This window comes from Balaenoptera physalus (genome assembly GCF_965194825.1).
Source record: "Balaenoptera physalus genome assembly, chromosome: 14".
In the NCBI taxonomy this organism is placed as follows: Eukaryota; Metazoa; Chordata; class Mammalia; order Artiodactyla; family Balaenopteridae; genus Balaenoptera; species Balaenoptera physalus.
In genome coordinates, this window is record NC_138893.1 from 5,946,141 (window position 1) to 5,970,665 (window position 24,525).

At 51.6% G+C, this 24,525-nt stretch overlaps 1 protein-coding gene and 1 long non-coding RNA gene across 2 annotated transcripts in view; both read right to left on the minus strand.

Annotated features, from left to right (window-relative positions):
• The window catches only part of RET (ret proto-oncogene), a 62,467-nt gene that overhangs the window by 25,859 nt on the left and 12,083 nt on the right, over nucleotides 1-24,525 (minus strand). Inside the window, exons 2-5 of the mRNA XM_082424703.1 lie at nucleotides 6,761-7,024; nucleotides 4,446-4,733; nucleotides 1,972-2,213; nucleotides 671-866 (exon numbers count right to left, since the gene is read on the minus strand). Of these exons, the coding sequence (XP_082280829.1) occupies nucleotides 671-866; nucleotides 1,972-2,213; nucleotides 4,446-4,733; nucleotides 6,761-7,024 (990 nt within the window). The remainder of the gene's footprint in view (nucleotides 1-670; nucleotides 867-1,971; nucleotides 2,214-4,445; nucleotides 4,734-6,760; nucleotides 7,025-24,525) is intronic.
• Nucleotides 19,902-22,351, minus strand: LOC309643177. Its single transcript, XR_014253608.1, has 2 exons — nucleotides 21,605-22,351; nucleotides 19,902-20,425 (listed from the first exon to the last, which is right to left on the minus strand). It is a non-coding gene; the product is annotated as an uncharacterized lncRNA (long non-coding RNA).

A 24,525-nucleotide genomic window follows, 5' to 3' on the forward strand; every position in this document is an offset into this window, starting at 1 on the left:
TCCTGGGTTCCCTAGAAGCAGACCCCCAAACAAGGACCCAAGTGCAAGTGAGGTATTTGAAAGGTGATCCTAGAAAACACGGGCAGGAGGGCAGGGGAGGGAGGCAGGGAGGCTTGAGGATGAGTACGCCCCGTCCTGCAGGTGAGCACTGCGGGCACCTGGAGCTCAGCCCTGAGGGGGGGCGCATTCCAGGAGCCAGACAGGACAATCATCGTGGAACCCTCCGACTCTAGGACACTGAGCTGCTATTGTATGGATACATCAACCCCTTGTGAGTAGAGAGTTGCTGGTGGGGGGAGGGGGCAATAACCCCCGGGCACTCGGGCACCTGGGAGGTGGCAAAGCAGGTGCCAGGGGCCAGAGGGAGGCCTCGGTGACAACACACGTGTTGCAGTGAGTCCTGCCGTGGTCAGCACGGGGAGGTGTTGTGGTGTCCTGCCAGGGTCGGCCTCAGGACAGTTCATGGAGAGGACAGCCTGTGAACACCCACCAAGGTGGCCCAGGCAAGCCCAGCAGAGACAAAGGCTGGGAGGAGGAGTGGGAGGGGCGGCTGCCTGGTGCTCAGAGGGCCAGGACAAGCGTCTGTGTGTGCAGGGTGCTGCCCCACCCAAGGAGAGTGGGCCACCGGTTCCCCAGGGGGCCCAGCCAGGCCACACCTGGCCTCGCTTACTGTAGTCATGCATGGTTGCCCGCACAAAGCTGCCGTTGGCCTGGGCCAAGGTCTCGTTGGGCGAGTGCTCTACTCGGAAGGTCTGGAGGGCCCAGGCATCCCCGGAGAGCAGCGTGCTTGTGTACCGTCTCAGGAGCTCCCCGGATGCTGGCACCACATCTGCGTCGAAGACACGTAGTGTGGCCACAACAGTGCCCTGCAGAGAATAGGGGTGCCAGTTAGGGCCCTTAAAGCCAGAGACCATGGGAAGGCACGTGCCCCACGAGTGGACCAGGTGTGTGCAGTCAGAGCGGGCTCTAGGGACAGACTGACCTGGGTTCAAGTTCCCTGGGGCCCCTAGTCAGCCTGCCCCAGTCACCCTTCCCGGGCCACTGCAGCTCACCTGTGCAACAGGTGTGACAGGCATCTACAGATGCCCTGTAAGGATGGATTAGAACACATGCCCTGGTGCTCTGCTGAGGACCTCATCTAGGCCCCCATAGAGCAGAGCAAGCACTCCTACTCTTCTCTGAGGAAACCAGGCTCCACAAGGCGGAGGAGTTAGCTCAGTGTCATAAAGTGACAGACGGCAGACCTGGGATCCAAGCCCAGGTATCCACCAGAATGCTCTCCTCCGAGCATCTTAATGCTCTCCTCCAAGTCTCTTCTGTACACCAGGCTGGAAAGGGTCACGAGGAAGGTTCTGAGCAAAGTCACAGGGCATCTCTGCTCTCACCGCTAACCAGGCTCCCCAGTATCACCACCAGGGGTTCCTGCCAGGATCATTAGACAGTCCCCTGTGTCATGTGCCTTCCTCTCACCGGCTCATCCACCAAACCTGCTCTTGGGGTGCCCAGAGAAGCAGGCAGTGACAACATACTACGCTCCCACCCTTCCATTGCTCCTGCTGGCCTGCCGGCTGCAGGACAGCCCGAGGCCCAGCAGGTGGCAGTCACGCTCCACATGCGTGGACCAGAAAAGGGTGGGGCCGGGATGGGGCGCAGGGAGATTCCTGCCGATGTCAGCCCTGGGGCCCCGCCTGCGGCATCAGACACAGACTGGGCACTCAGGGCCCCCGGGGATCAGCTGGGTGCCGGTGGGGCTGGCCTCCTCTCTCCTCCTCAGCTGTCCTGGACACCGACAGAAAACCCCGACAGACAGACTGATGGACAAATGAAAGACGAATAGCTAGATGGACGGTCAGCCACACGTCTGGATGGCTAGACGAACCGCTGAACAGACCGAGGAATAAATGGCGGATGGAGGAATCCAGACACCGAACAGAGAGACACCAGACAAGCACCAGACAAACGGACAGGCACCTCCTTCCGCTTGAACTCCACGACGGCGCTGGCGGTGTCGACGCCCCCGAGGAAGCTGGGCGCAGAGTCGTCTTCGTCGTACACGGTCACGGGGAAGGGCACCATCACCTCCTCCTCACGCGCGCCGACGCGCACCGCGCACGTAGCCACCAGCTCATACTTCTCCCGCTGCTCGCGGTCCAGGGCCCAGCGTGTGCTCACCTCCAGGCTGTCCACAGCGCAGCGGAAGGGCAGACCCTCACCTGCGCACCAAGCAAACCAGGAACCCCGGGCTGACCCCCGGGCCGGGGGAAGGGTGAGCTGCCTTCCTCAGGGGCCCACCGGGAGTGGCGGCACGGGAGGGGGCCCTGTGGATGGAGCTGGGGTGCCTGCTGGCCCCGGGCCCTGGCCCCTCCTCGGCTCCACGGTGGGGCACGGCGCTCCAAGCACAGTTTGCAGCGAAGGCTGTGCCCTGAGCTGCACTGTGGCTGCAGCCTGCACTGGTGCTGATGGTGAACAGAGGGACCAGGAGGCCTGCATCAGGCCCTCATCCTCATCACCTAGGAGGGCTGGGCACACCCCTTCACACACCTTGCCTCTGTTGTGGGGAGGGCTGGCACCAGCTCAGCCCAGAGATTCAGCTCCCAGCATTTGCTGGTTTCTGAAAAAAAAAATTTAGGAATTTTTTTTTTTTTTTTAAATTATGGAAGCGGTATGTGCTTATTTTAGAGAATGTGAGAAATAAAGCTATTCCACCACTTGGAAACAAACATGGTGGACATTTGGTGTGATTTTATATTAACACAAAAATATTTCCGACTGCCTGATTTGAATCCCTGTCCTATATACAGGACAGGGATTGTGTGGCCCAAGGCTGGTGGTTCTGTCTCTCTGTGCCTCAGTTTCCTCACAGAAGAGGAGATGATGAAGGCAAAAGTGTCTGTTCCCTGCCAGACACTGCTGTACGTTCAGTGACTCACGTGTCTTCCCACAACCTGATGAGGGAGGACCGCTAACAACAATACACTCTTCAAGCCAAGCCTGTCCTGGAATTCATCCTCCAGAAATGACCCAAAAAAGGGGAAAGGCTGAAGGCTTTAAGGTCAACACTGACCACCCCACAGCCAACCACGGGAGGGCTGTCAACTCCACTCAGTGGGAAATCACATCAGAGCCACACATTACATGTCAATTATACATGTGGGAAATGCTTATCACGCAAACATTTCCCTCTATTGTTTACAGTTACAAAAAACCTTTCTTTTAGCAAAAAAGGCAGCTAAATCATACACTTTGCCGGCAATTCTGCATAAAGACATCTATCCCTGCTGCAGGACAAATGAAAAGATGCTGGGAGAGTGTGAGTGACTACTTTCCTTACGCTACTGAGATTTCTTCAATGTTATTACCGTGTGTATGCCATCAACCTGGTGTGAATCCAGGTTCTACTTACTAGTAAGTCCGGCTTTTAAGTGTCCCTTTTGAGTCCCAGTTCCTCGCCTTTAAATGGTTTAATGGCACCTCAGCTGCCTTCTCTCATCTCCACTGGGATCCAATTCCCTTCCCCTCCCCACATACGTGCTCTTGGCCTCCCCAGGGCCATCTTGTGGCAGGACCATCTTGTGGCAAGGTCCACTGTCCTTGCGGCTGCTCAGGCAGAATCTTGGAACCAGGCTTGGTCCCTTCTTTCTTTCAACACCCCACATCCAGCTCACCAGGATATCCTGCAGGATCCTCCTTCCAAGCATGCCCACAACTCGCCTGCTTCTTGTTGCCCAAAGGTTTCCACCCTCAGCCCAGACCTCATCCTCTCACTCAAGGATTTCTCCTGCCTCCTAATTTGTTTCTCTGCTTCCCCCTAAACCACCCACCCCAAATCATTTCTAACACAGCAGCCAGACTAAGTTCTTAAAGGTATGTCCTGTCAATGACCACCCCCTCCCAAACACCTTCCATGGCTCCCCAGTCCCTCGCCAGGAAGCCCTGCCCCCTCCCTTGGAACTGCTCTGCCCTCAGCAGCCTCCGCCATGCCCTGCGGTTCACTGCACTCCAGCTACATGGGGCTCCCACCTTGGGGCTCTTGAAGGGGCTTGCCCTGCTTGCCTGGCACCCTCCCACCTTTGCTCCAGCGTCCCCTTTTCCCAGCCATCTGATGTGAGACAGTGGTCTCCACCACTCCACACCCTCTCAGCTTTTCGTCCCACCTAGTCCCTTCAGAGGCCACCCGATTTCCTTAGCACGTGTGTGGTCTCCATCTCCCACGGGATGGAAGTTCCAGGTAGGTGGGATTTTGGCCTGATTTGTTCACTCTCTCATCCTTGGTCCCTAGAACAGTGCCTGGCCCATGGCAGGCGTACATGAGATACTTGTGGACTTCTGAATGAACGGATGACGGGGTGGTGCAGAGTAAACTCGACGGCTTGTGTAGAGGGACCGCAGCGCCGTGCCTGGCACTCAGCAGGCACCGAGGAAGGCTCCACGCGGCGGGCACTCACCTCCCAGAAGCCGGTAGGCCACGCTGACGTTGGGGCAGAGGAATTGCACAGGCAGCAGGCGGAACTGGTGGAAGGTGCCGGGAGGCCTGTTCTCCCGAATGCGGAAGGAGAGGCCCGTCTCGGGGAAGCAGAGCTCCCGGGGTTTGAGGGCACCGCAAGCCGGGAAGGAGGCGTTGATGAGGGAGAAGTACACTCGGGCACAGCCCGGCCACTGGCACTCGCCCTCACGAAGGGACGCGGGCGACAGGAAGACCTGGAGGTAGACGGTGAGCAGCGGGAAGCCACCGTCTGCAGAGAGAGAAGAAGTCAGGCCCGCCGGGGGGTGGGGTGGGGGGTCAGCCACACCTGCGCAGCGGTGGGGAACGGAGCAGGGAGGGGGCAGGAGCTTGGGGCTGGGGCAAAGCCCAGTCCTCACCAGGGTCCACAGGGCTCCTCTGGGCTCTCTGGCCCGGCCACCACCTCCTGGGGGTGCCTCACTGGCCCACCTCTCTTGTTATTCAGGTCTCAGCTCGAATACCCTTCCTCAGGGAGGTGCCCTGAGCCCCGGGTCTAACACCAAGTGGAGAGCTTCCCCAGGGAGGGCTCTTGCCCCGCCCCTTTCCCAAAGGCAGTTTCTTTTTTTTTTGAATTTTTAAAAACACTTTCATTTATTCTATTCTATTCTATTTTTCTATCTTTGGCTACGCCGCTTGCAGGATCTTAGTTCCCCGACCAGGGACTGAACCCGGGCCCTTGGGAGTGAACGCGCAGAGCCCTAACCACTGGACCGCCAGGGAATCCCTGTCCCCACCCCTGCCTCCCAGGCAGTTTCATTGTCTTCGGAGACACACACTTCCCCAGCACCTAGAGAGGGGATTTCTGGCAAGTTCCAGCATGGAGGCACCACAGCAACTCCCCCTCCAACTGGTCTGGATCTCAGCTGGGGTCGGGGGCTCCTCCCGGGCCCTCTATCTCAGCCCTGGGGAAGTGGCGGCCCCTCACATATTCATTCGTTCTCTGTGCTTCTTACTAGCCTGTCCTCCGTTGCGCCAATCTCCTGCCGTGGTTAATAATTCTCTATACAAACTTTCCCTGTTCAAATTACTGATTTATCTCCTGAATGGACCCGACAGGTACCCGAGGTCACTCTCCAAACACGAACAGAACAGGCCTCCTACGAAACTCAGATCCTCAGCAAATTCCACTCTGGCCTCCACCCCAGTGGCCCTGGTTCTTCAAGTTCCCCACTGGGGGCTCGAGATGCAGACGGCGGCAACTAAGTGTGTGCGGAACCAAGACGTATGTCAGGTGTTACCTCCTCCAGGAGCCGCCTGGGGTACCCTGAGCGGGGGGCATCTTTACTTGGGGACCCTGGCTTCACTTGGCAGATGGGTGCGGTCATTCTGCCCCTGCCGGGCAGAGCCGCCCACTCTGTGTTCCCAGGCATGTCGCCTGTCTCTCAGCGCACACGGGGGCTCAGGGTTGGCGTGAGGGTCCAGGGAGGCCATGTCTATGGTGGAGGGGCTCAGAGGGGGGCGCTACTGGGTGTGTGATCACCATTTGGTGCCACAAGGCACAACTCTGCTCCACGACCCCTGCTCCCCGCAAGTCCCAGGGTCCCACGTGGCCTACACTCCAGCTCGGACCTCTGCTCTGAGGAGTTGGCCAGGCCTTCTTCCTGCTCTACTTCCGTCTCTGGCACCAGGCCCAAGTCCCTGCCAGGTGTCAAGGGCAGCTTGCTGCTGACTTCCCTGGTGGCGCAGTGGTTAAGACTCTGTGCTCCCAAAGCAGGGGGCCCGGGTTTGCTCCCTGGTCAGGGAACTAGATCCCACAGGCATGCTGCAACTAAGAGTTCGCATCCCACACCTAAGGAGCCCGCCTGCTGCAACTAAGGAGCCAGTGAGCTGCAACTAAGGAGAACTGGGAGCCACACTTTCCGTGGGAACTGCTGCTTCTCCAGCAAGTTGCAGACCATTTGCTAAAGCAAGATCTTGGGAGTTTTCTCCTCTTAACGCCTCTCTCACAACCCCAAATCCTTGTTAACCCAACTGGAAAAGGCATCTGGATCTGGAGACAGCACCCAAATCCTTCACATGGCTTCTCCAAAATCCAGACAGCCTCAGAAGGCCTAAGGGTCATCAGTGGTCCCCAAGCTCACCCTGGCTCCCTCACTGGCTGCGCACAGAGGCGGGCCAGCCTCATCTCACTCTCTCCACTCTCACGCAGCAGGAGCCATAGGGGAAGCCACCCTCGGTGTGATGTGTGCTGTGTGAGGCTAAGGCGAGGGCGGGGGGTGGGGGCAGTGAGGTGCGTAGGCGTCAGGGCTGCTCCCTTACTGCGGATGCTGAGCTTCTCCCAGGAGCTGTGGTCCAGGCTCCGGTTAAGGTAGAGAAGCCCCGTGTCCTCCTGGATACGGACCCAGTCGTTCTCGTGCAGCCGCGTGCGGTAGGCGCCGTAGAGGTGCTGGCCCAGGCGGAAGCTGGGCACCTCCTCGGGGACGTCCTGCAGGGCGTGGACGTAGAGCAGGGGCATGCCGGCCGGCTGGTCCACGTACAGCTTCTCCCAGTAAGCATCCCTTGAGAAGTAGAGTCCCAGCGGGGCTGCAGGAAGCAGGGAAGCACATGAGGGAGGGAGGGAGGGAGGGAGGGGTGATGACGGTGATGACAGAGCCCAGAGCAGGCCTCCTAGGCAGACCAGTATTCCCCAGCGGCTTTATTTCACATTTTTAAAAATTGGAGTATAGTTGCTTTACAATGTTGCATTAGTTGCAGCTGTACAGCAAAGTGAATCAGCTACATGTATACATATATCCCCTCCTTTTTGAATTTCCTTCCCATTTAGGTCACCACAGAGCACTGAGTAGAATTCCCTGAGCTATAGAATAGGTTCTCATTAGTTATCTATTTTATACATAGTATGCAAAGTGTATATATGTCAATCCCACTCTCCCAATTCATCCCATCCCCCCATTTTACATTCTTTGTGGACCCAAAAAGAAAACTTCACTAATTTAAAATTCTGATCTTAGTAGGTCTTTCTCATCTGTAGTCCTAAGTACATCAACACACAATTATCTATATAGCTAAACACTAGCTGAGGGACCTCCCTGATGGCGCAGTGGTTAAGACTCTGTGCTCCCAAAGCAGGGGGCCCGGGTTCGCTCCCTGGTCAGGGAACTAGATCCCACATGCATGCTGCAACTAAGAGTTCGCATCCCACAACTAAGGAGCCCGCCTGCTGCAACTAAGGAGCTGGTGAGCCACAACTAAGAAGAACTGCGAGCCACAAATAAGGAGCCTGGAAGCTGCAACTAAGACCCAGTGCAACTAAATAACTAACTAACTAACTAAATAAATATTAAATAAAAAACACTAGCTGAAAGTACACCGCTTTAAAACAGAAAAAGGAGGAAGTGAGGCAGCTTAAAACCGTTGCAAAATCGTTCTCGATTACCCAAGTTTGATAAGCAGGTGAACCACTCAGCTGGGAGCTCACCCAGGCTTCTGAGCAAATCACCTGGAGCCAGAGTTTTCAAGGGTACAAGACGCTGCCAGACAAGCAGGGCAGGCAGGAGTCACCAAAGATGAACACAGCACTAATAAATCTTTAGCTAAAGTCAATCACACTCCTACCATATGACCCAGAAATTCCACTCCATTTATCCAAGAGAAAGGAAAACATATGTCCATCAAATGACTTATTCACAAATGCCGGGGTTATTCACAGAGCCAAGAACTGGAAAGAGTCCCGATGTGCTCCAGCGGGTGAACAGATAAGCAAACGGTGGTCCGTCAGGGCCACTGACACACAGGACAGCCTGGACGGATCTCACAGACATCCTGCCAAGTAGAAGGAGCAGCATGAAAGAATCACATGGCACGGTTCCAGACTGATTTTAACAGACAGAAATCAGACTGGCTACCTGTTGGTGGCGGGGGAGGCAACACACCAGGAAGGGCAGGAGGCATGTTCTGGGGAACATAAAGGCTTTGTATCCCGATACGGGCGTGGCTCACACAGGCACATCCATTGGTTAACAGTGTACAGCCAAGATTTATGCGCTTCAACCTATGTAGATTTTGCCGAAATTGATCGCCAAGGGACTGTGGGTAGCGCTGTAAATGCCACGAGGAAGGCGGATGCTGACCATGGCTACGCTGGGTGAGCACACGGGAGCCCTCATCCTACTAACTCTGCTGACTTTGTGTATGTTCAGCTTTTTTCATCACAAAAAGTTTTAAAAAATAGTAAGAATTTTTAAAAAGGTGGATAAATGGGCAAGCAACGCTTTAAAAACCTGCAAATGCTTAAAAACCTACTCTACGAAGCACAAAAAAGTACCAACGCACGAAGCAAACATGAGAAACACTGTACTTGTGTGTAATCGATTTCTCCTTTCAATCGGTTTGTTTCCACCTACATCCCGCTTCCCCTGCAGCCATGGGGGTGAGTGGCCGGTCCACTCCGCACCAGCAGAGGAACCCTGGGTCTGCCTGGGTCCTTGAGGACTCCCTTGGGTGTGGGAAACGATCAAGTGCCAGGTGAAGTCAGGTTAAGAGAACAGGTGAGACCTTTTGGATCCTAAAGTGGTAAAATAGTAAGAAAACTAGAAGGCTGCTTGCACTGTGGAAGGTTTCCCAAGGATGACCTCAGAGACAGCCAGGCTGGGAATGCCAACTTGGAGGGAAGTGTGCATTCGGTCCTGCCAGCCCAGTGCCCAGTGTGGGAGCTGCCCTGCCAGACAGGCCTGGACCACAGAGCAAGGGGGAGAGGGAGAGAGCAGGAGAGAAACAGAGGGAGAGAGAGGGAAGGAGCGGAAAGAGAAAGGGGATCAGGTGAAAGGGGGAGAGGAAGGGGGGGAAAGAGAGCGATGCTCTGGCTAGAGCCAAAGGCCTGGCCCTGCACACCCCGCACTAAAGACAGAGATGGAGGGAAGGGGGCTGCACGCCTGGTGCTGACCCACTAGACCTTCAGAAATCTGCTCCCTGAGAGCGCTGTCCCTGGAGTGGGACCCAGAGTTACTGGGCCTCTGCAGGTGCAGTACAGGGAAGGGCAGGCTAGGACCTCCAGGAGCCAGCCTTGTGCCCTGAGATAGGCTCTGTGCTGTGGCCTTCCTGCCCTGCAGCCTCTTGGGGGAGGATCCACCCCAGAGCATCACACTGCCTGCCATCCAGGGGGGAGGCAGCTCAAGGAGCCGCAGGGAGAAGTCACGCTGGGGAACTCTGGGGAGGGAGAGCTGAGACACTGCTTCCCCCACCCTGGGGTCTCGTTGGCAGAGACCACCGGCAGGAGCTGCCCACACGTGGCTGAATGCCACCCTCCTGTCCCCACACCCTCCCTACTGGCCCAAGACGACACAGGCTGCCCCGCAGATGCACTCAGGGCTGACTTCTTTGGGATTTAGTGGCTGATGCCCACAGAGAGGCAGGCAGCTCAGAGGGCTGTGTCAGCCCCAAACGGCCACAAGACTGGACTCTTCCCTGCTCCTGTTAAAGGGCAGCCAATGGCCAATGGCACCGGCTTGGAGCAGGCCTTTTGCAAGCTGGGCCGAGTGATGGGCCACGGCTGACAGGTCCTCCCACACAGCTAGGATTCACTCCACAGGCTCGAGCTTCCCGGGAGAAGCTCATAGTTTGGGGTCCCAAAGAGGATCCTACCACACTACTCATCACGGCTCCTTTTTTTCTTTTTTCTTCATTTGAAAATATCTTCTTCCAATTTATGACTTACATATTGATTTTTTTTTTTTAACATCTTCATCACTGCTCTTGAGACAAAGGCAGGAGTACTTCCTGTGGTGTCTCCTCACCCAACAGGAGAGGAGAGTCACCCAATGGGAGGGGAGGGACAGCCGCAGAGGGGTCCCTGATGGGGCTCGTCCCCCACTAGGAGCGTGCCGGAGCCCCACCGCGCCACCTGGCAGAGTTAACCCCGGCTCTGTGCTCCTCACAGAAATCAGACGGGCCCCCAGCCTATGGCAGCACCCTGCCCGGGAAGGCCGAGTCTGGGAAGCCAGGTTCAGAAGGGGGACAGAACCAGGCACAGCTCTGCTGCCCCAAGACAAGGGCCTGAATCACGACAGAGCCAGGCTTCCCTTCCCTCCAACCCACAGTCCATGAGGCTGCGAGTCAGAGGGTCTAGTGGGAGCTCTGGGGTGGGGGGTGGACGGGCAGGGGGAAGGGGCCCAGAAGCTGCTGCTCACTGCCCCGTGGACAGGAGAAGGGAGGGTCTCCCTTCCCTCTACCACCGCCTTCTCCAGAGGACCTGGCCCACTGCAGCTCCCCACCGCCTCGCAGCGGTGTGGTGTGCAGTGAGCGCAGCCGGCTGGACCGACAAAGTGCAAGGCCAAGCTCCCCACCCCCCCAACACACAGACCCTCCATTTTCTTCACAATCCCAGACGGAGGTGCCAATGGGACCACTGCTTTGCAAACAGACACTGAGGTAGGAACAAAAGAAAGCTGTCTGCACGCTCAAGGGCACACATACAGCCAGCCAGAGAACTGGGATTCGGACGGCAGTCTCTCCAGCAGCACACCCCTGTCCGGCCTGCTCAACCCCACTTCACAGCAGGCCAGGCCCTGCAGCCACCGTACCCACTGCCCCGCTGAGCCCTGCGTGGTGACCGCAAGTCAGCAACACCAGCCTGCAGTGGAAGGCGGTCCCCGAGGGCTCACCTTCTCTTGGGAAGCTTGCATTCCCGGCCACAAAGAAGGTGAGAGACTGTAATTCCCAGTGGTTGACAGGGTGGTGGCCTGGTGGCAGCCCAGGCTCGTGACACCACGCTGGGTGGGAAGGGGGCTCAGCCAGGGCCAGGGCCGCCAGCGTCCTCCTCACCCTGGCAGAAAGGCGCGCACCGACCGCTAGTGATCTGGGATGCTGCCAGCGGGTCCCGTCTCACAGAGCTGCAGGCAACTCCGCCGGTGGGGAGCCCAGGGTGGATGTTGGTCCACAGACAGCACACCGCCAAGGGCAGCCTGTGTCTGCCAGCCCGCTAGGCCACCAGCTCTCCGTGGTCTGCCAGACCCCTCCGTGGAGAGGTGAGGTCTGCGTTCTGGCCCCCGGCGTACCAGTGAGAGTGTGCTGTGTGATGACTGAGCCTACGTCAGGAGAGGAGCACAGCTTCTGCCGGCTCATCCTCTGGGGACACACACGCACACACCCCGGCCCCGGCCAGCTGTGCAAGAACCAGCTGCCCTTGGAGTCACCGGGGGGGGGACCTTACAGATGGGTCTGCTGTGGTGGGGGGAGATGCATGCCCCACCTGCCAGGTAGGCAGGAGCAGATCCAGAACGGGGCTCCTCCTCCGGGGCCCCCTGGAGTGCATGCACTTTCAATGGTCCGGGATCCCGGAGGTAGGAGGCGCCCGAGCTCCCGGGAGCCCCTACCTCCAAGCTGGTCCAGTCCCCACCATACAGACCACATGTGCAGGAGAAAATGGGCCTTGCCCGCTCTCATCTCACAGAGCCAGGCCCTACGGGATCTGTGTGGGGCTCAGTCGGTTGCTGCCTAAAGGGATTTGTGGGCTGGGCAATGCTTGTGAGCAGAAACAGACTTAAATGTACTTAAAATGCCTCCCAGGTGGTCCCTGATCAATGCTCCTCCTTGTCACAAACACTTTTAGATGGAAAAACGCATGCTCCGAGGTGGGGAATGAGGACGTGGTTGCAGGGCTGGCCTCAAGGAGGTGTAGCCTGGGGAGACCACAGGACCCCATGCTTGGTTTAATGCTCTGCTGTCACTGTCCTGAAATCCTTCAAAATTCTAGAACAAGGGGCCCACATCTTCATTCCACACTGGGCCCCACAAATGATGCGGCCAATCCCGGTGGGTAAATGAGAAGAGCCTGGGATGGGCCGTCGCGGGTGTCCAGTTTTGTGGGGCTGTGCAGCCTCTGTAGAGTGGTGGCCTCCTCCAGACCTCGCTTTCTTCAACTGTGAACAAGAGGAGGGCAGGCTGGGGAGAGGAGGAGCAGCCGGAGCAGGTGCAGACAGGCCTCACCTTTGCACAGGTACATACCGTACAAAGCTCTCACTTCGGATTCACTAACACCGTGCGCAAATCCCTGCACTGCCCCATTTCACAGGTAAGAACACTGAGGCTGGGAGGTGAGAAGCTTTCCCAAGGTCAAACAGCTGGAGATTCTGCATCTCGGGGTTTGGTACAATGGCTAACAAAGTGGTGGTGGAAGTCAGGATCAGGGCAGACGCTGGTCCCGCTGGGAAGCCCAGGGCCCTGCCAGCTGACCACTCCTCCCTGCCGGCATCGTTTTGCCAGGAAGGTCTTCCTGGCCTGTGAGCTCAGACCTGCCTCTGGTGAGAGCCTCCCCTGGAACTTCGGGCAGGTCAACACAGCAGGACTTGCAAAGCCTGTCCCACCCATGCCTTCCATCCCTGAATGTCACCGGGTGACAGAATTCTCCCCCCACACAGGTTCATGTTTCTGCCTGGACAGGTGATGGTCCGCATCACCTCAAGGTTCTGGTTCCTCAGGTTGCCCCGGCACTGCAGCAAGGGCTGAGGAGCTGGTTTCTGCTCACACAGGAGGGGCGAGTCCCGCACTGCTCATGACACAACTGCCAAAGGCCCAAGTCGCTGCTCGCGTTTGGAGAGACCCCAAGAACCTTCACGGCGTGTGCGTGTGTGTGTGTGTGCATGCCCGGGCATGCAGGAGGTGGCAGAGGTGCATGGGTCCAAGACCCCATCTGCTCCCACCCTGCCCCACCCCTGCAGGGAGAAGATGTGGAACTAAGGTTCAGTGGGGGTGAGGTGCTGCTCTGCTCCGAGCAGGGCCTCCTTCAACATCTTTACAAGTAGAGTGACCCGGGCACTGACGCTCTCATTCGGTGCATGCAGGCACCAGCCTTCTTGCACCCCGGAAAAGCAGCTTTCAACGTTCCATACCTGGCTGGGATGTATCATGTGCTTGTATTTGGATGCAGACAGAACCAGGCCCAAGTCCCCACCTCACTCTCGTTCATTTAACTCTCCACAAGCTCAGACGTGCGTGCACACTCGCACAGGCACTCTTACCCGCACTGGTCACAGGGGCGTACGCTCTCAGACGTGCACGGGATGCTCTGAACACCCTCCTTTGCGGTGGAGGACATCGCAGGTGGACAAGGGTTTCTGGCTGTCATCCCTTGCTTCCGCGGCACAGGGTGTGGGGACATCCTCTGGGCTCCACCTCAGTCACATGCCAGACGCACACCGTCCCTCGGTGCCGGCGCAGCCCACGCCCTTACCCCGCGATCACCTTCCCACCGCTTCCCAGACCAGACGCCTCTGTACGCCCGCTGACAGCCTCAATTCCCCTGTGCCTGGAGGGTCGCCTCCTGCTAGCCTGCACAACCTAGCCAACTTCTCCACGTGCAGTGGGCTGTGACCCCAGCCTGGGGAGGGGGCCCCTTCCCTGGGTGTCCGCCCTTAGCCTGAGGGGGGGGCCCACAGAGCTCTCCTACACTCACCACTGCTGACCAACTCTTATGTTAACCTCTCCTGGTTCCTTTACTGTGTGGGTACTGCCTCCTGACCGGACGCAGACTGATACACACACAGCTCCCTCTTACATATACACTTCTTATCTCACACGCACGTGGTTACACACTCTCACATTGTTGCACACTCACCCCCCCTTCCCCATTCTCGCGTTCATTTAGTGAGACGCACTGGGCCTGCCCAGCCCTGACTGTAGGCTCACCTCACTAGCTCTCCTGATCAGCCCTGGCCATCAGGGGCCACACACAGCTCCCCTGAGGTTCCCTGGACCTCCTCGCCACCCTCAGTGGAGGATGTGCTGCCATCTGACCATGCCAGGCCAGATCCAGGCAGTTACTTCCTAACCGGGTGCCCTTGGCTAATCAGAGGGAGTCACACTCACCGTGGTCATGGACACACCCAGGGCCCCAGACAACTAGAAATGTCCTAGGACTACACCTTGAAAGCCAGAATTTGGGGCTCTCAAGAAAGAAAAAACATTGTGAGATGGTATGATCTGGGAACCGTGTGGGGTTACAGCAGTGCCTGAATCTGTGTGCAAGGCAGGCCCTTCCTGCAGAATCCACTCACCGGGCAGCCCCGCTCCTGCCCTTGATGAGCGCCAGATCATGCAGATGACAGTTTTATTATGGCCCAGCAGAACCTCCTTAACAGACGGTTTCCTAATGCCATCATCTTCACTGGGAATAGGAACCAGATCTCGTGGACTCCTCCCCAGGGGCGGCCCCTCCCCCTGTGGGCCAGCTGTCCCCGTGGGGGGGGGGGAGTCCCTCCAGCCCCAAGGCCCAGACAAGGGTGCTTGGCACCATCACCCTCTCCTCGTCCACCTCACGCCCCTCCTCCCATATCCCGTTCACGTTTTCTCTTTATTCCAGTTGAATATTTGATACGTACAAAGAGTATATTTTGCAGAACATTTATGCCGAAAGTATATTCTGTGACAAACATCCATGAGCCCATGGCTGACCTAACTGGACACTTGGAATTGCTGCTGCCCGTCCCACGCCCTCACCTTCCACCTCATCCACTCACAGCAAACGTGAATCTGTGTCTGTGTTTTTCTTATCCCCCTCCACTTTAAAACACTTTTACCTCATTCTATTTTTCTTTTTTGGAATTTTTGAATTTTATTTTATTTATTTTTTTATATAGCAGGTACTTATTAGTTATCCATTTTATATATATTAGCATATATATGTCAATCTCAATCTCCCAATTCATCACACCCCCGCCCCGCCACTTTCCCCCCTTGGTGTCCACGTGTTTGTTCTCTACATCTGTGTCTCTATTTCTGCCCTGCAAACTGGTTCATCTGTATCATTTTTCTAGGTTCCACATATATGCGTTAATATACGATATTTGTTTTTCTCTTCTGACTTAGTTCACTCTGTATGACAGTCTCTAGATGCATACACGTCTCTACAGATGACCCAATTTCGTTCCTTTTTATGTCTGAGTAATATTCCATTGTATATATGTGCCACATCTTCTTTATGCATTCGCCTGTCGACGGGCATTTGGGTTGCTTCCATGACCTGGCTATTGTAAATAGTGCTGCAATGAACATTGGGGTACATGTGTCTTTTTGAATTATGGTTTTCTCTGGGTATATGCCCAGTAGTGGGATTGCTGGGTCATATGGTAATTCTATTTTTAGTTTTTTAAGGAACCTCCATGCTGTTCTCCATAGTGGCTGTGTCAATTTACATTCCCACCAACAGTGCAAGAGGGTTCCCTTTTCTCCACACCCTCTCCAGCATTTGTTGTTTACAGATTTTCTGATGATGCCCATTCTAACTGGTGTGAGGTGATACCTCATTGTAGTTTTGATTTGCATTTCTCTAATAATTAGTGATGTTGAGCAGCTTTTCATGTGCTTCCTGGCCATCTGTATGTCTTCTTTGGAGAAATGTCTATTTGGGTCTTCTGCCCAGTTTTAGATTGTTTGTTTGTTTTTTTTAATATTGAGCTTCACGAGCTGTTTATATTTTTTGGACATTAATGCTTTGTCCATTGATTCATTTGCAAATATTTTCTCCCATTCTGAGGGTTGTCTTTTCATCTTGTTTGTAGTTTCCTTTGCTTTGCAAAAGCTTTTAAGTTTCATTAGGTCCCATTTGTTTATTTTTGTTTTTATTTCCATTACTCTAGGAGGTGGATCAAAAAAGATCTTGCTGTGATTTATGTCAAAGAGTGTTCTTCCTATGTTTTCCTCTAAGAGCTTTATAGTGTCCGGTCTTACGTTTAGGTCTCTAATCCATTTTGATATTATTTTTGTGTATGGTGTTAGGGAGTATCCTAAAATCATTCTTTTACATGTAGCTGTCCAGTTTTCCCAGCACCACTTACTGAATAGACTGTCTTTTCTCCATTGTATATCCTTGCCTCCTTTGTCATAGATTAGTTGACCATAGGTGTGTGGGTTTATCTCTGGGCTTTCTATCCTGTTCCGTTGATCTATATTTCTGTTTTTCTGCCAGTACCATATTGTCTTGATTAGCTTTGTAGTATAGTCTGAAGTCAGGGAGTCTGATTCCTCCAGCTCTGTTTTTTTCCCTCAAGACTGCTTTGGCTATTCAGGGTTTTTTGTGTTTCCATAAAAATTTTAAGATTTTTTTGTTTTAGTTCTGTAAAAAAAAAGCCATTCGTAATTTGATAGGGATTGCATTGACTCCGTAGATTGCTCTGGGTAGTATACTCATTTTCATAATATTCATTCTTCCAATCCAAGAACATGGTATATATCTCTCCATCTGTTTGTATTATCTTTAATTTCTCTCATCAGTGTCTTATACTTTTCTGCATACAGGTCTTTTGTCTTCCTAGGTAGGTTTATTCCTAGGTATTTTATTCTTTTTGTTGCAATGGTAAATGGGAGTGTTTCCTTAATTTCTCTTTCAGATTTTTCATCATTAGTGTATAGGAATGCAAGAGATTTCTGTGCCTTAATTTTGTATCCTGCAACTTTACCAAATTCATTGATCAGCTCTAGTAGTTTTCTGGTGGCATCTTTAGGATTCTCTATGTATAGTATCACGTCATCTGCAAACAGTGACAGTTTTACTTCTTCTTTTCCAATTTGTATTTCTTTTTCTTCTCTGATTGCCGTGGCTAGGACTTCCATAACTATGTTGAATAACAGTGGCGAGAGTGGACATCCTTGTCTTGTTCCTGATCTTACAGGAAATGGTTTCAGTTTTTCACCATTGAGAATGATGTTTGCTGTGCGTTTGTCGTATATGGCCTTTATTATGTTGAGGTAGGTTCCCTCTATGACCACTTTCTGGAGAGTTTTTATCATAAATCGGTGTTGAATTTTGTCAAAAGCTTTTTCTGCATCTATTGAGATGATCATATGGTTTTTATTCTTCAATTTGTTAATATGGTGTATCACATTCATTGATTTGTGTATATTGAAGAATCCTTGCATCCCTGGGATAAATCCCACTTGATCGTGGTGTATGATCCTTTTAGTGTTGTTGGATTCTGTTTGCTAGTATTTTGTTAAGGATTTTTGCATCTATATTCATCAGTGATATTGGTCTGCAATTTTCTTTTTTTGTAGTATCTTTGTCTGGTTTTGGTATCAGGGTGATGGTGGCCTCACAGAATGAGTTTGGGAGTGTTCCTTCCTCTGCAATTTTTTGGAAGAGTTTGAGAAGGATGGGTGTTAGTTCTTCTCTAAATGTTTGATAGAATTCACATGTGAAGCCATCTGGTCCTGGACTTTTGTTTGTTGGAAGATTTTTAATCACAGTTTCAATTTCATTGCTTTTGATTGGTCTGTTCATATTTTCTATTTCTTCCTGGTTCAGCCTTGGAAGGTTATACCTTTCTAAGAATTTGTCCATTTCTTCCAGGTTGTCCATTTTATTGGCATAGAGTTGCTTGCAGTCGTCTTTTAGGATGCTTTGTATCTCTGCAGTGTTTGTTGTAACTTATCCTTTTTCATTTGTAATTTTATTGATTTGAGTCCTCTCCCTCTTTTTCTTGATGAGTCTGGCTAATGGTTTATCAATTTTGTTTATCTTCTCAAAGAACCAGCTTTTAGTTTTATTGATCTTTGCTATTGTTTTGTTTGTTTCTGTTTCATTTATTTCTGCTCTGATCTTTATGATTTCTTTCCTTCTACTAACTTTGGGTTTTGTTTGTTCTTCTTTCTCTAGTTCCTTTAGGTGTAAGGTTAGATTGTTTATTGAGATGTTTCTTGTTTCTTGAGATAGGCTTGTATAGCTATAAACTTCCCTCTTAGAACTGCTTTTGCTGCATCCCATAGGTTTTGGGTCATCGTGTTTTCGTTGTCATTTGTCTCTAGGTATTTTTTGATTTCCTCTTTGATTTCTTCCATGATCTCTTGGTTATTTAGTAACGTACTGTTTAGCCTCCATGTGTTTGAGTTTTTTACGTTTTTTTCCCTGTAACTGATTTCTAATCTCATAGTGTTGTGGTCAGTAAAGATGCTTGATATCCTTTCAATTTTCTTAAATTTACTAAGGCTTGATTTGTGACCCATGATGTGATCTATCCTGCAGTATGTTCCGTGCGCACTTGAGAAGAAAGTGTAATCTGCTGTTTTTGGATGGAATGTCCTATAAATATCAATTAAATCCATCTGGTATATTGTGTCATTTAAAGCTTGTGTTTCCTTATTAATTTTCTGTTTGGATGTTCTGTCCATTGGTGTTAAGTGAGGTGTTAAAGTCCCCCACTATTATTGTGTTACTGTCAATTTCCTCTTTTAGAGCTGTTAGTAGTTGCCTTATTTATTGAGGTGCTCCTATGTTGGGTGCATATAGATTTATAATTGTTATATCTTCTTTTTGGATTGATCCCTTGATTATTATGTAGTGTCCTTCCTTGTCTCTTGTAACAGTCTTTATTTTAAAGTCTATTTTATCTGATATGAGTATTGCTACTGCAGCTTTTTTTTGATTTCCATTTGCATGGAATATCTTTTTCCATCCCCTCACTTTCAGTCTGTATGTGTCCCTAGGTCTCAAGTGGGTCTCTTGTAGACAGCATATATATGGGTCTTGTTTTTGTATTAATTCAGCGAGCCTGTGTCTTTTGGCTGGAGCATTTAATCCATTCACGTTTAAGGTAATTATCGATATGTATCTTACTACTACCACTTTCTTAATTGTTATGGGTTTGTTTTTGTAGGTCTTTTTCTTCTCTTGTGTTTCCCACTTAGAGAAGTTCCTTTAGCATTTGTTGTAGAGCTGGTTTGGTGGTGCTGAATTCTCTTAGCTTTTGCTTGTCTGTAAAGCTTTTGATTTCTCTGTTGAATCTGAATGAGATCCTTGCTGGGTAGAGTGATCTTGGTTGTAGGTTCTTCCCTTTCATCACTTTAAATATATCTTGCCACTCCCTTCTGGCTTGTAGAGTTTCTGCTGAGAAATCAGCTGTTAACCTTATGTGAGTTCCCTTGTGTGTTATTTGTCATTTTTCCCTTGTTGCTTTCAATAATTTTTCTTTGTCTTTAATTTTTGTCAATTTGATTACTATGTGTCTCGGCGTGTTTCTCCTTAGGTTTATCCTGCCTGGGACTCTCTGCGCTTCCTGGACTTGGGTGGCTATTTCCTTCCCCATGTTAGGGAAGTTTTCGACTATAATCTCTTCAAATATTTTCTCAGGTCCTTTCTCTCTCTCTTCTCCTTCTGGGACCCCTATAATGCGAATGTTGTTGCGTTTAACATTGTCCCAGAGGTCTCTTAGGCTGTCTTCAGTTCTTTTCATTCTTTTTTCTTTATTTTGTTCTGCAGCAGTGAATTCCACCATTCTGTCTTCCAGGTCACTTATCCGTTCTTCTGCCTCAGTTATTCTGCTATTGATTCCTTCTAGTGTAGTTTTCATTTCAGTTATTGTGTTGTTCGTCTCTGTTTGTTTGTTCTTTAATTCTTCTAGGTGTTTGTTCTTTAATTCTTCTAGGTCTTTGTTAAACATTTCTTGCATCTTCTTTTTTTTTAAATGCCTGGCTTTTTATTTATTTATTTATTTTTGGCTGTGTTGGGTCTTCGTTTCTGTGCGAGGGCTTTCTCTAGTTGTGGCAAGCGGGGGCCACTCTTCAACGCGGTGCGCAGGCCTCTCACTATCGCGGCCTCTCTTGTTGCGGAGCACAGGCTCCAGACGCGCAGGCTCAGTAGTTGTGGCTCACGGGCCCAGCCGCTCCGCGGCATGTGGGATCCTCCCAGACCAGGGGTCGAACCTGCATCCCCTGCATTGGCAGGCAGACTCTCAATCACTGCGCCACCCGGGAAGCCCTTTTATCTCATTCTTGGAAGGCACTTTTGCTGGGTAGAGAATTCTGCAGGACTGTTATTCTGTCCTTCAAAGGCATGTTTCTGCTGCCCTGCTTCTGAAAGCTCTGTGCTTGTTCTAATTGTCCCTCCTTGGTGTTCTCTCTTCTCTCTGGTTGCTTCTAGGACCTCCTGTGTTTGGTGCTCTCCAGTTTCACTCCGATTAGCCAGTCTGCTCACCCCCATGCGGCTTTCCTCCTTCTCGGCTTATCCTCTGGGTGCTCTCTCTCCAGATTCTCCTCTAGCAAACGGCAGCCAGTCCCATGGCTCAAATGACTGCCTCTGGGCTGAGGACTGCCACGTTCACCAGCCCTGACCTCCTCCCGAGTGCTAGACGCACCTCTACCAACTTGCTCCATCCTCTCCCTTGTCTCAGTCCAGCTTAGAGAACCACGCAGCCTCCCCACCCCAGTCCAGGCACCATGCACCTCAGACTCGCTCTGAGCCCTTCCCTCTTCCATCCCTTACACCAGCCCACAGACTGCCCTCTGCCACCCCCCGCCCAAGCTGCTGTGCACCCTCACCTCGCTCACCTGGACAACACCATGATGCCAACCAGTCTCCCTGAGGCCACTCTTGACCCCATAGGCCACTTGCCCCAGAGCAGCCAGGGTTAGTCAAATCACATCACCTTCTGCTTGAAAGAACTGATAGAACAAACTAATAAATGAACCAATGAATGAATCAAGGAAGGAACAAACTAATACATAAATGGTTTCATGAACACATGTGGGTAATGGTTGGGCACATTTGGGTAATGGTCAGAATTGGGGATAGGAGAGGGGCTGGGGCCAGGGAGGTGGTTCAGATCAGATCAGACTCGGCTATGACACTCTGGCTTGGTCTGGGAGCCACAGGTGGATGGTCAGCAGCAGGATGAGCTGGACGGAGCCTCGTGGATGCCCCTCCTGTGCTCACAAGGCTCTCGTGGGGCACGCAGCGCCCTTTAGCGCACTAGCCGCCTTAGTGAGGGCAGCAGTTGGTGTTGAGCAAACAGCCATGAGAACAGCTGAGAACAAAATCACTGACCCTGGCTCAAGAAATGACACACTGGTAACTGAGGAACACTGCCACTGGGAGACGTTAGGCAGAACACGTGTGCTCATTCACACGTGTGCACGTGCACACACACACACACACACACACAAATGTATGCACTCTCAGGCAGGGTCACCCTGCAGTATGCTTCACACACCCTGTAATCTCGATGCTTTGTCCCAGCTGGAGGCTGGCTTTGCAAGGGATTGTAATGTAATTTTGCTCTTAGGAAAAAAGCACAGATCAGGGAAGGCTCTACTGAAAATAATGAATTTGGGGGTGAAGGGGATCCTAGTTTTTAAAATTATTTGTGGTAAAATACACATAACATAACTTACCATCTTAACCATTAGGTGTACAGTTCAGTGTCATTGAAACAAATTCACATTGTTTTTCAACCATCACCACCATCCATCTCCAGAACTCTTTCGTCTTGCAAAACTGAAACTCTACACCCATTAAACACTAACTCCCATTCCCCACCTTCCTCCAGCCCCTGGCAACCACCATGTGACATTTTGTCTCTGAATCTGACTACTCCAGGTACCTCATATGAGTGGAATCATACAGCATTTGGCTTTTTGTCACTGGCTTAATTTCATTTACTGTAATGTCCTCAAGGTTCATCTATGTTGTAGCATGTATCAGAATGTCCTTCCTTTCTTAAGGCTGAATAGTATTCTGTTGTATGGATATACCACATTTGGTTTACCCATTCATCCACTGATAGACAGTTGGGTTGCTTCCACTTTTTAGCTATTGCAAATAATTCTGCTATGTACATGGGCATACAAATATCACTTCGAGACCTTGATTTTCAGTGTATACTCAGAAGTGGAATTGCTGGATCATATGGTAATCTTATTTTTAATTTTTTGAAGAACTTTTACGCGTTTTTCACAGTGGCTGCACCGTTATACATTCCCACCAACGGTGAATAAGCGTTCTAATCTCTCCACATCCTTGCCAACACTTGTGATTTGCCATTTTTTTTAACATCTTTTTTGGAGTATAATTGCTTTACAATGGTGTATTAGTTTCTACTTTATAACAAAGTGAATTAGCTATACATATACATATATCCCCATATCTCTTCCCTCTTGTGTCTCCCTCCCACCCTCCCTATCCCACCCCTCTACGCAGTCACAAAGCACCGAGCTGATCTCCCTGTGCTATGTGGCTGCTTCCCACTAGCTATCTATTTTACTTCTGGTAGTATATATAAGTACATGTCACTCTCTCACTTCATCCCAGCTTACCCTTCCCCCTCCCCATGTCCTCAAGTCCATTCTCTACGTCTGTGTCTTTATTCCTGTCCTGCCCTAGGTTCTTCATAACATTTTTATTTTTTTCTTTAGATTCCATATGTATGTGTTAACATACGGTATTTGTTTTTCTCTTTCTGACTTACTTCACTCTGTATGACAGACTCTAGGTCCATCCACCTCACTACAAATAACTCAATTTCATTGCCATTTTTTTTGACAGTAGCCAACCTAATGGGTGTGTGGTTATATCACACTGTGGTTTTGATTTGCATCTCCCTAATGATCAGTAATGTTGAGCATCTTTTCATGTGCTTACTGGCTACTTCTTCTCTGGAGAAATGTCTGTTCAAGTGCTTTACCCATTTTTTTTTAAAGTCTTTATTGAATTTGTTACAATATTGCTTCTGTTTTGTGTTTTGGTTTTTTGGCCAGGAGGCATGTGGGATCTTAGCTCCCCAATCAGGGGTGGAACCTGCACCCCCTGCATTGGAAGGTGAAGTCTTAACCATTGGACTGCCAGGGAAGTCCCATTTTGCCCATTTTTGAATTGGGTTTTGTTGATGTTGTTGAGTTGTAGTTCTTTATATGTTCTGGATAGTAACCTTTTATCAGACATATGATTTGCAAATATTTTCTCCCATTTCACAGGTTGCGCCTTTTCACTTTGTTGACTGTGTCCTTTGATGTTTTAAATTTTGATGCAATACAATTTATCTATTTTTCCTTTTGTTGCCTGTGCTTTGCTGTCATGTATGTTTTAAAGATGTGCCCACAACTCTTCCTTTAGAATCGAGTAAGAACAGAACCAGTAAGTTCTTGGCTCCAATCTGGCAGCCCACCCACGCTGCCCTGGCCGCCTGCCACCGGCCAGGTAAATGCCTGTGCACTGCAGGTTTCTGCTGTGGCTCCTGCCTTGGCTCACAGGACCACAGTACCCAGGTACAGGAGAGACCTGAATGGCTGAGGGGCTCACCATCCACCGGGAGAGGGCACACACAAGCCTGGCCATGTGGGCCCACCCTTAGTGCCAGAGTCCCAGGGGTCCTCCATTTCCAATAGGCACCGACACTGCAGATGCTGGGGCATGCGCCCCCCCACTCTAACTGCCTCAGCACACACAGTGGGCACAGTGCCCAGGGGCCCACACAAATGTTTTAGTTTATGTTAAAGTCAGAAGGAAGAAAAAAATGTAATAATAAGGACTATGTAATAATAAAGCAGCCTGGATTACATTTGTCTTTATATTAATAGTCATGAAATATATTACTACTTTTTCATGGGGAAAGGGGCCCACAGAGGTCACAGGGCCTGAACCCACAGTCAGTAGTCATGACGTGGCCCTGGCCCAGGCTCCAGAGTCCCCCCACAGAGAAGGTGGAGTCCCAGGCCAGCTGAGTTTGGCTCAGAGCCCTTCCCTCTGCCTGTGTGGCCACACCTCCTCCCCACACGTGCCAAGGTGCCAACCCCAGGAGTCCTGTGTGACCACTCAGTGCGCCCTGCCCAACAACTCAGTTCCCTCCTGCCTTCTCTGCACCCGGGGTTCAGAGGGCTCTCGGGCTCCCGCCTGCCCCGGGCAGCCAACACACACGCCTGTTCCCAGGTGTCTTTCCGAGCCCTTCGCTGGGCTTCCTGTGCCCGGCCCGATGCCCACAGCCTTGGCCCACAGGTCCCACTGTGGAACCCTGGCTCCGGGCCTCGTGCTCACTCTTCCCAGCCTCGCCCACGACCCCCGGGTACGTGGTCCCCCACCCCGTCTTCTCTCCTGGGCGAGCCCCTGCCCAGCTCAGCCCTCTCCCCCCACTCCCCCAGCCATGCTGGCCTTTCCCCCCTTAACTCCCAGAGCACCAACCTGATGCTAAAAGAAGCAGAGACTGTAAAGACCCACAGGGCCAGCACAGGGCCTGTGTTGCTCACCGCTGCATCCCCACAACCTTGCCTGATGCCTGGCACACAGGAGGTGTGAAGGGAAGGCCTGGGTGGGCTCTAGTAATTTGACAGTC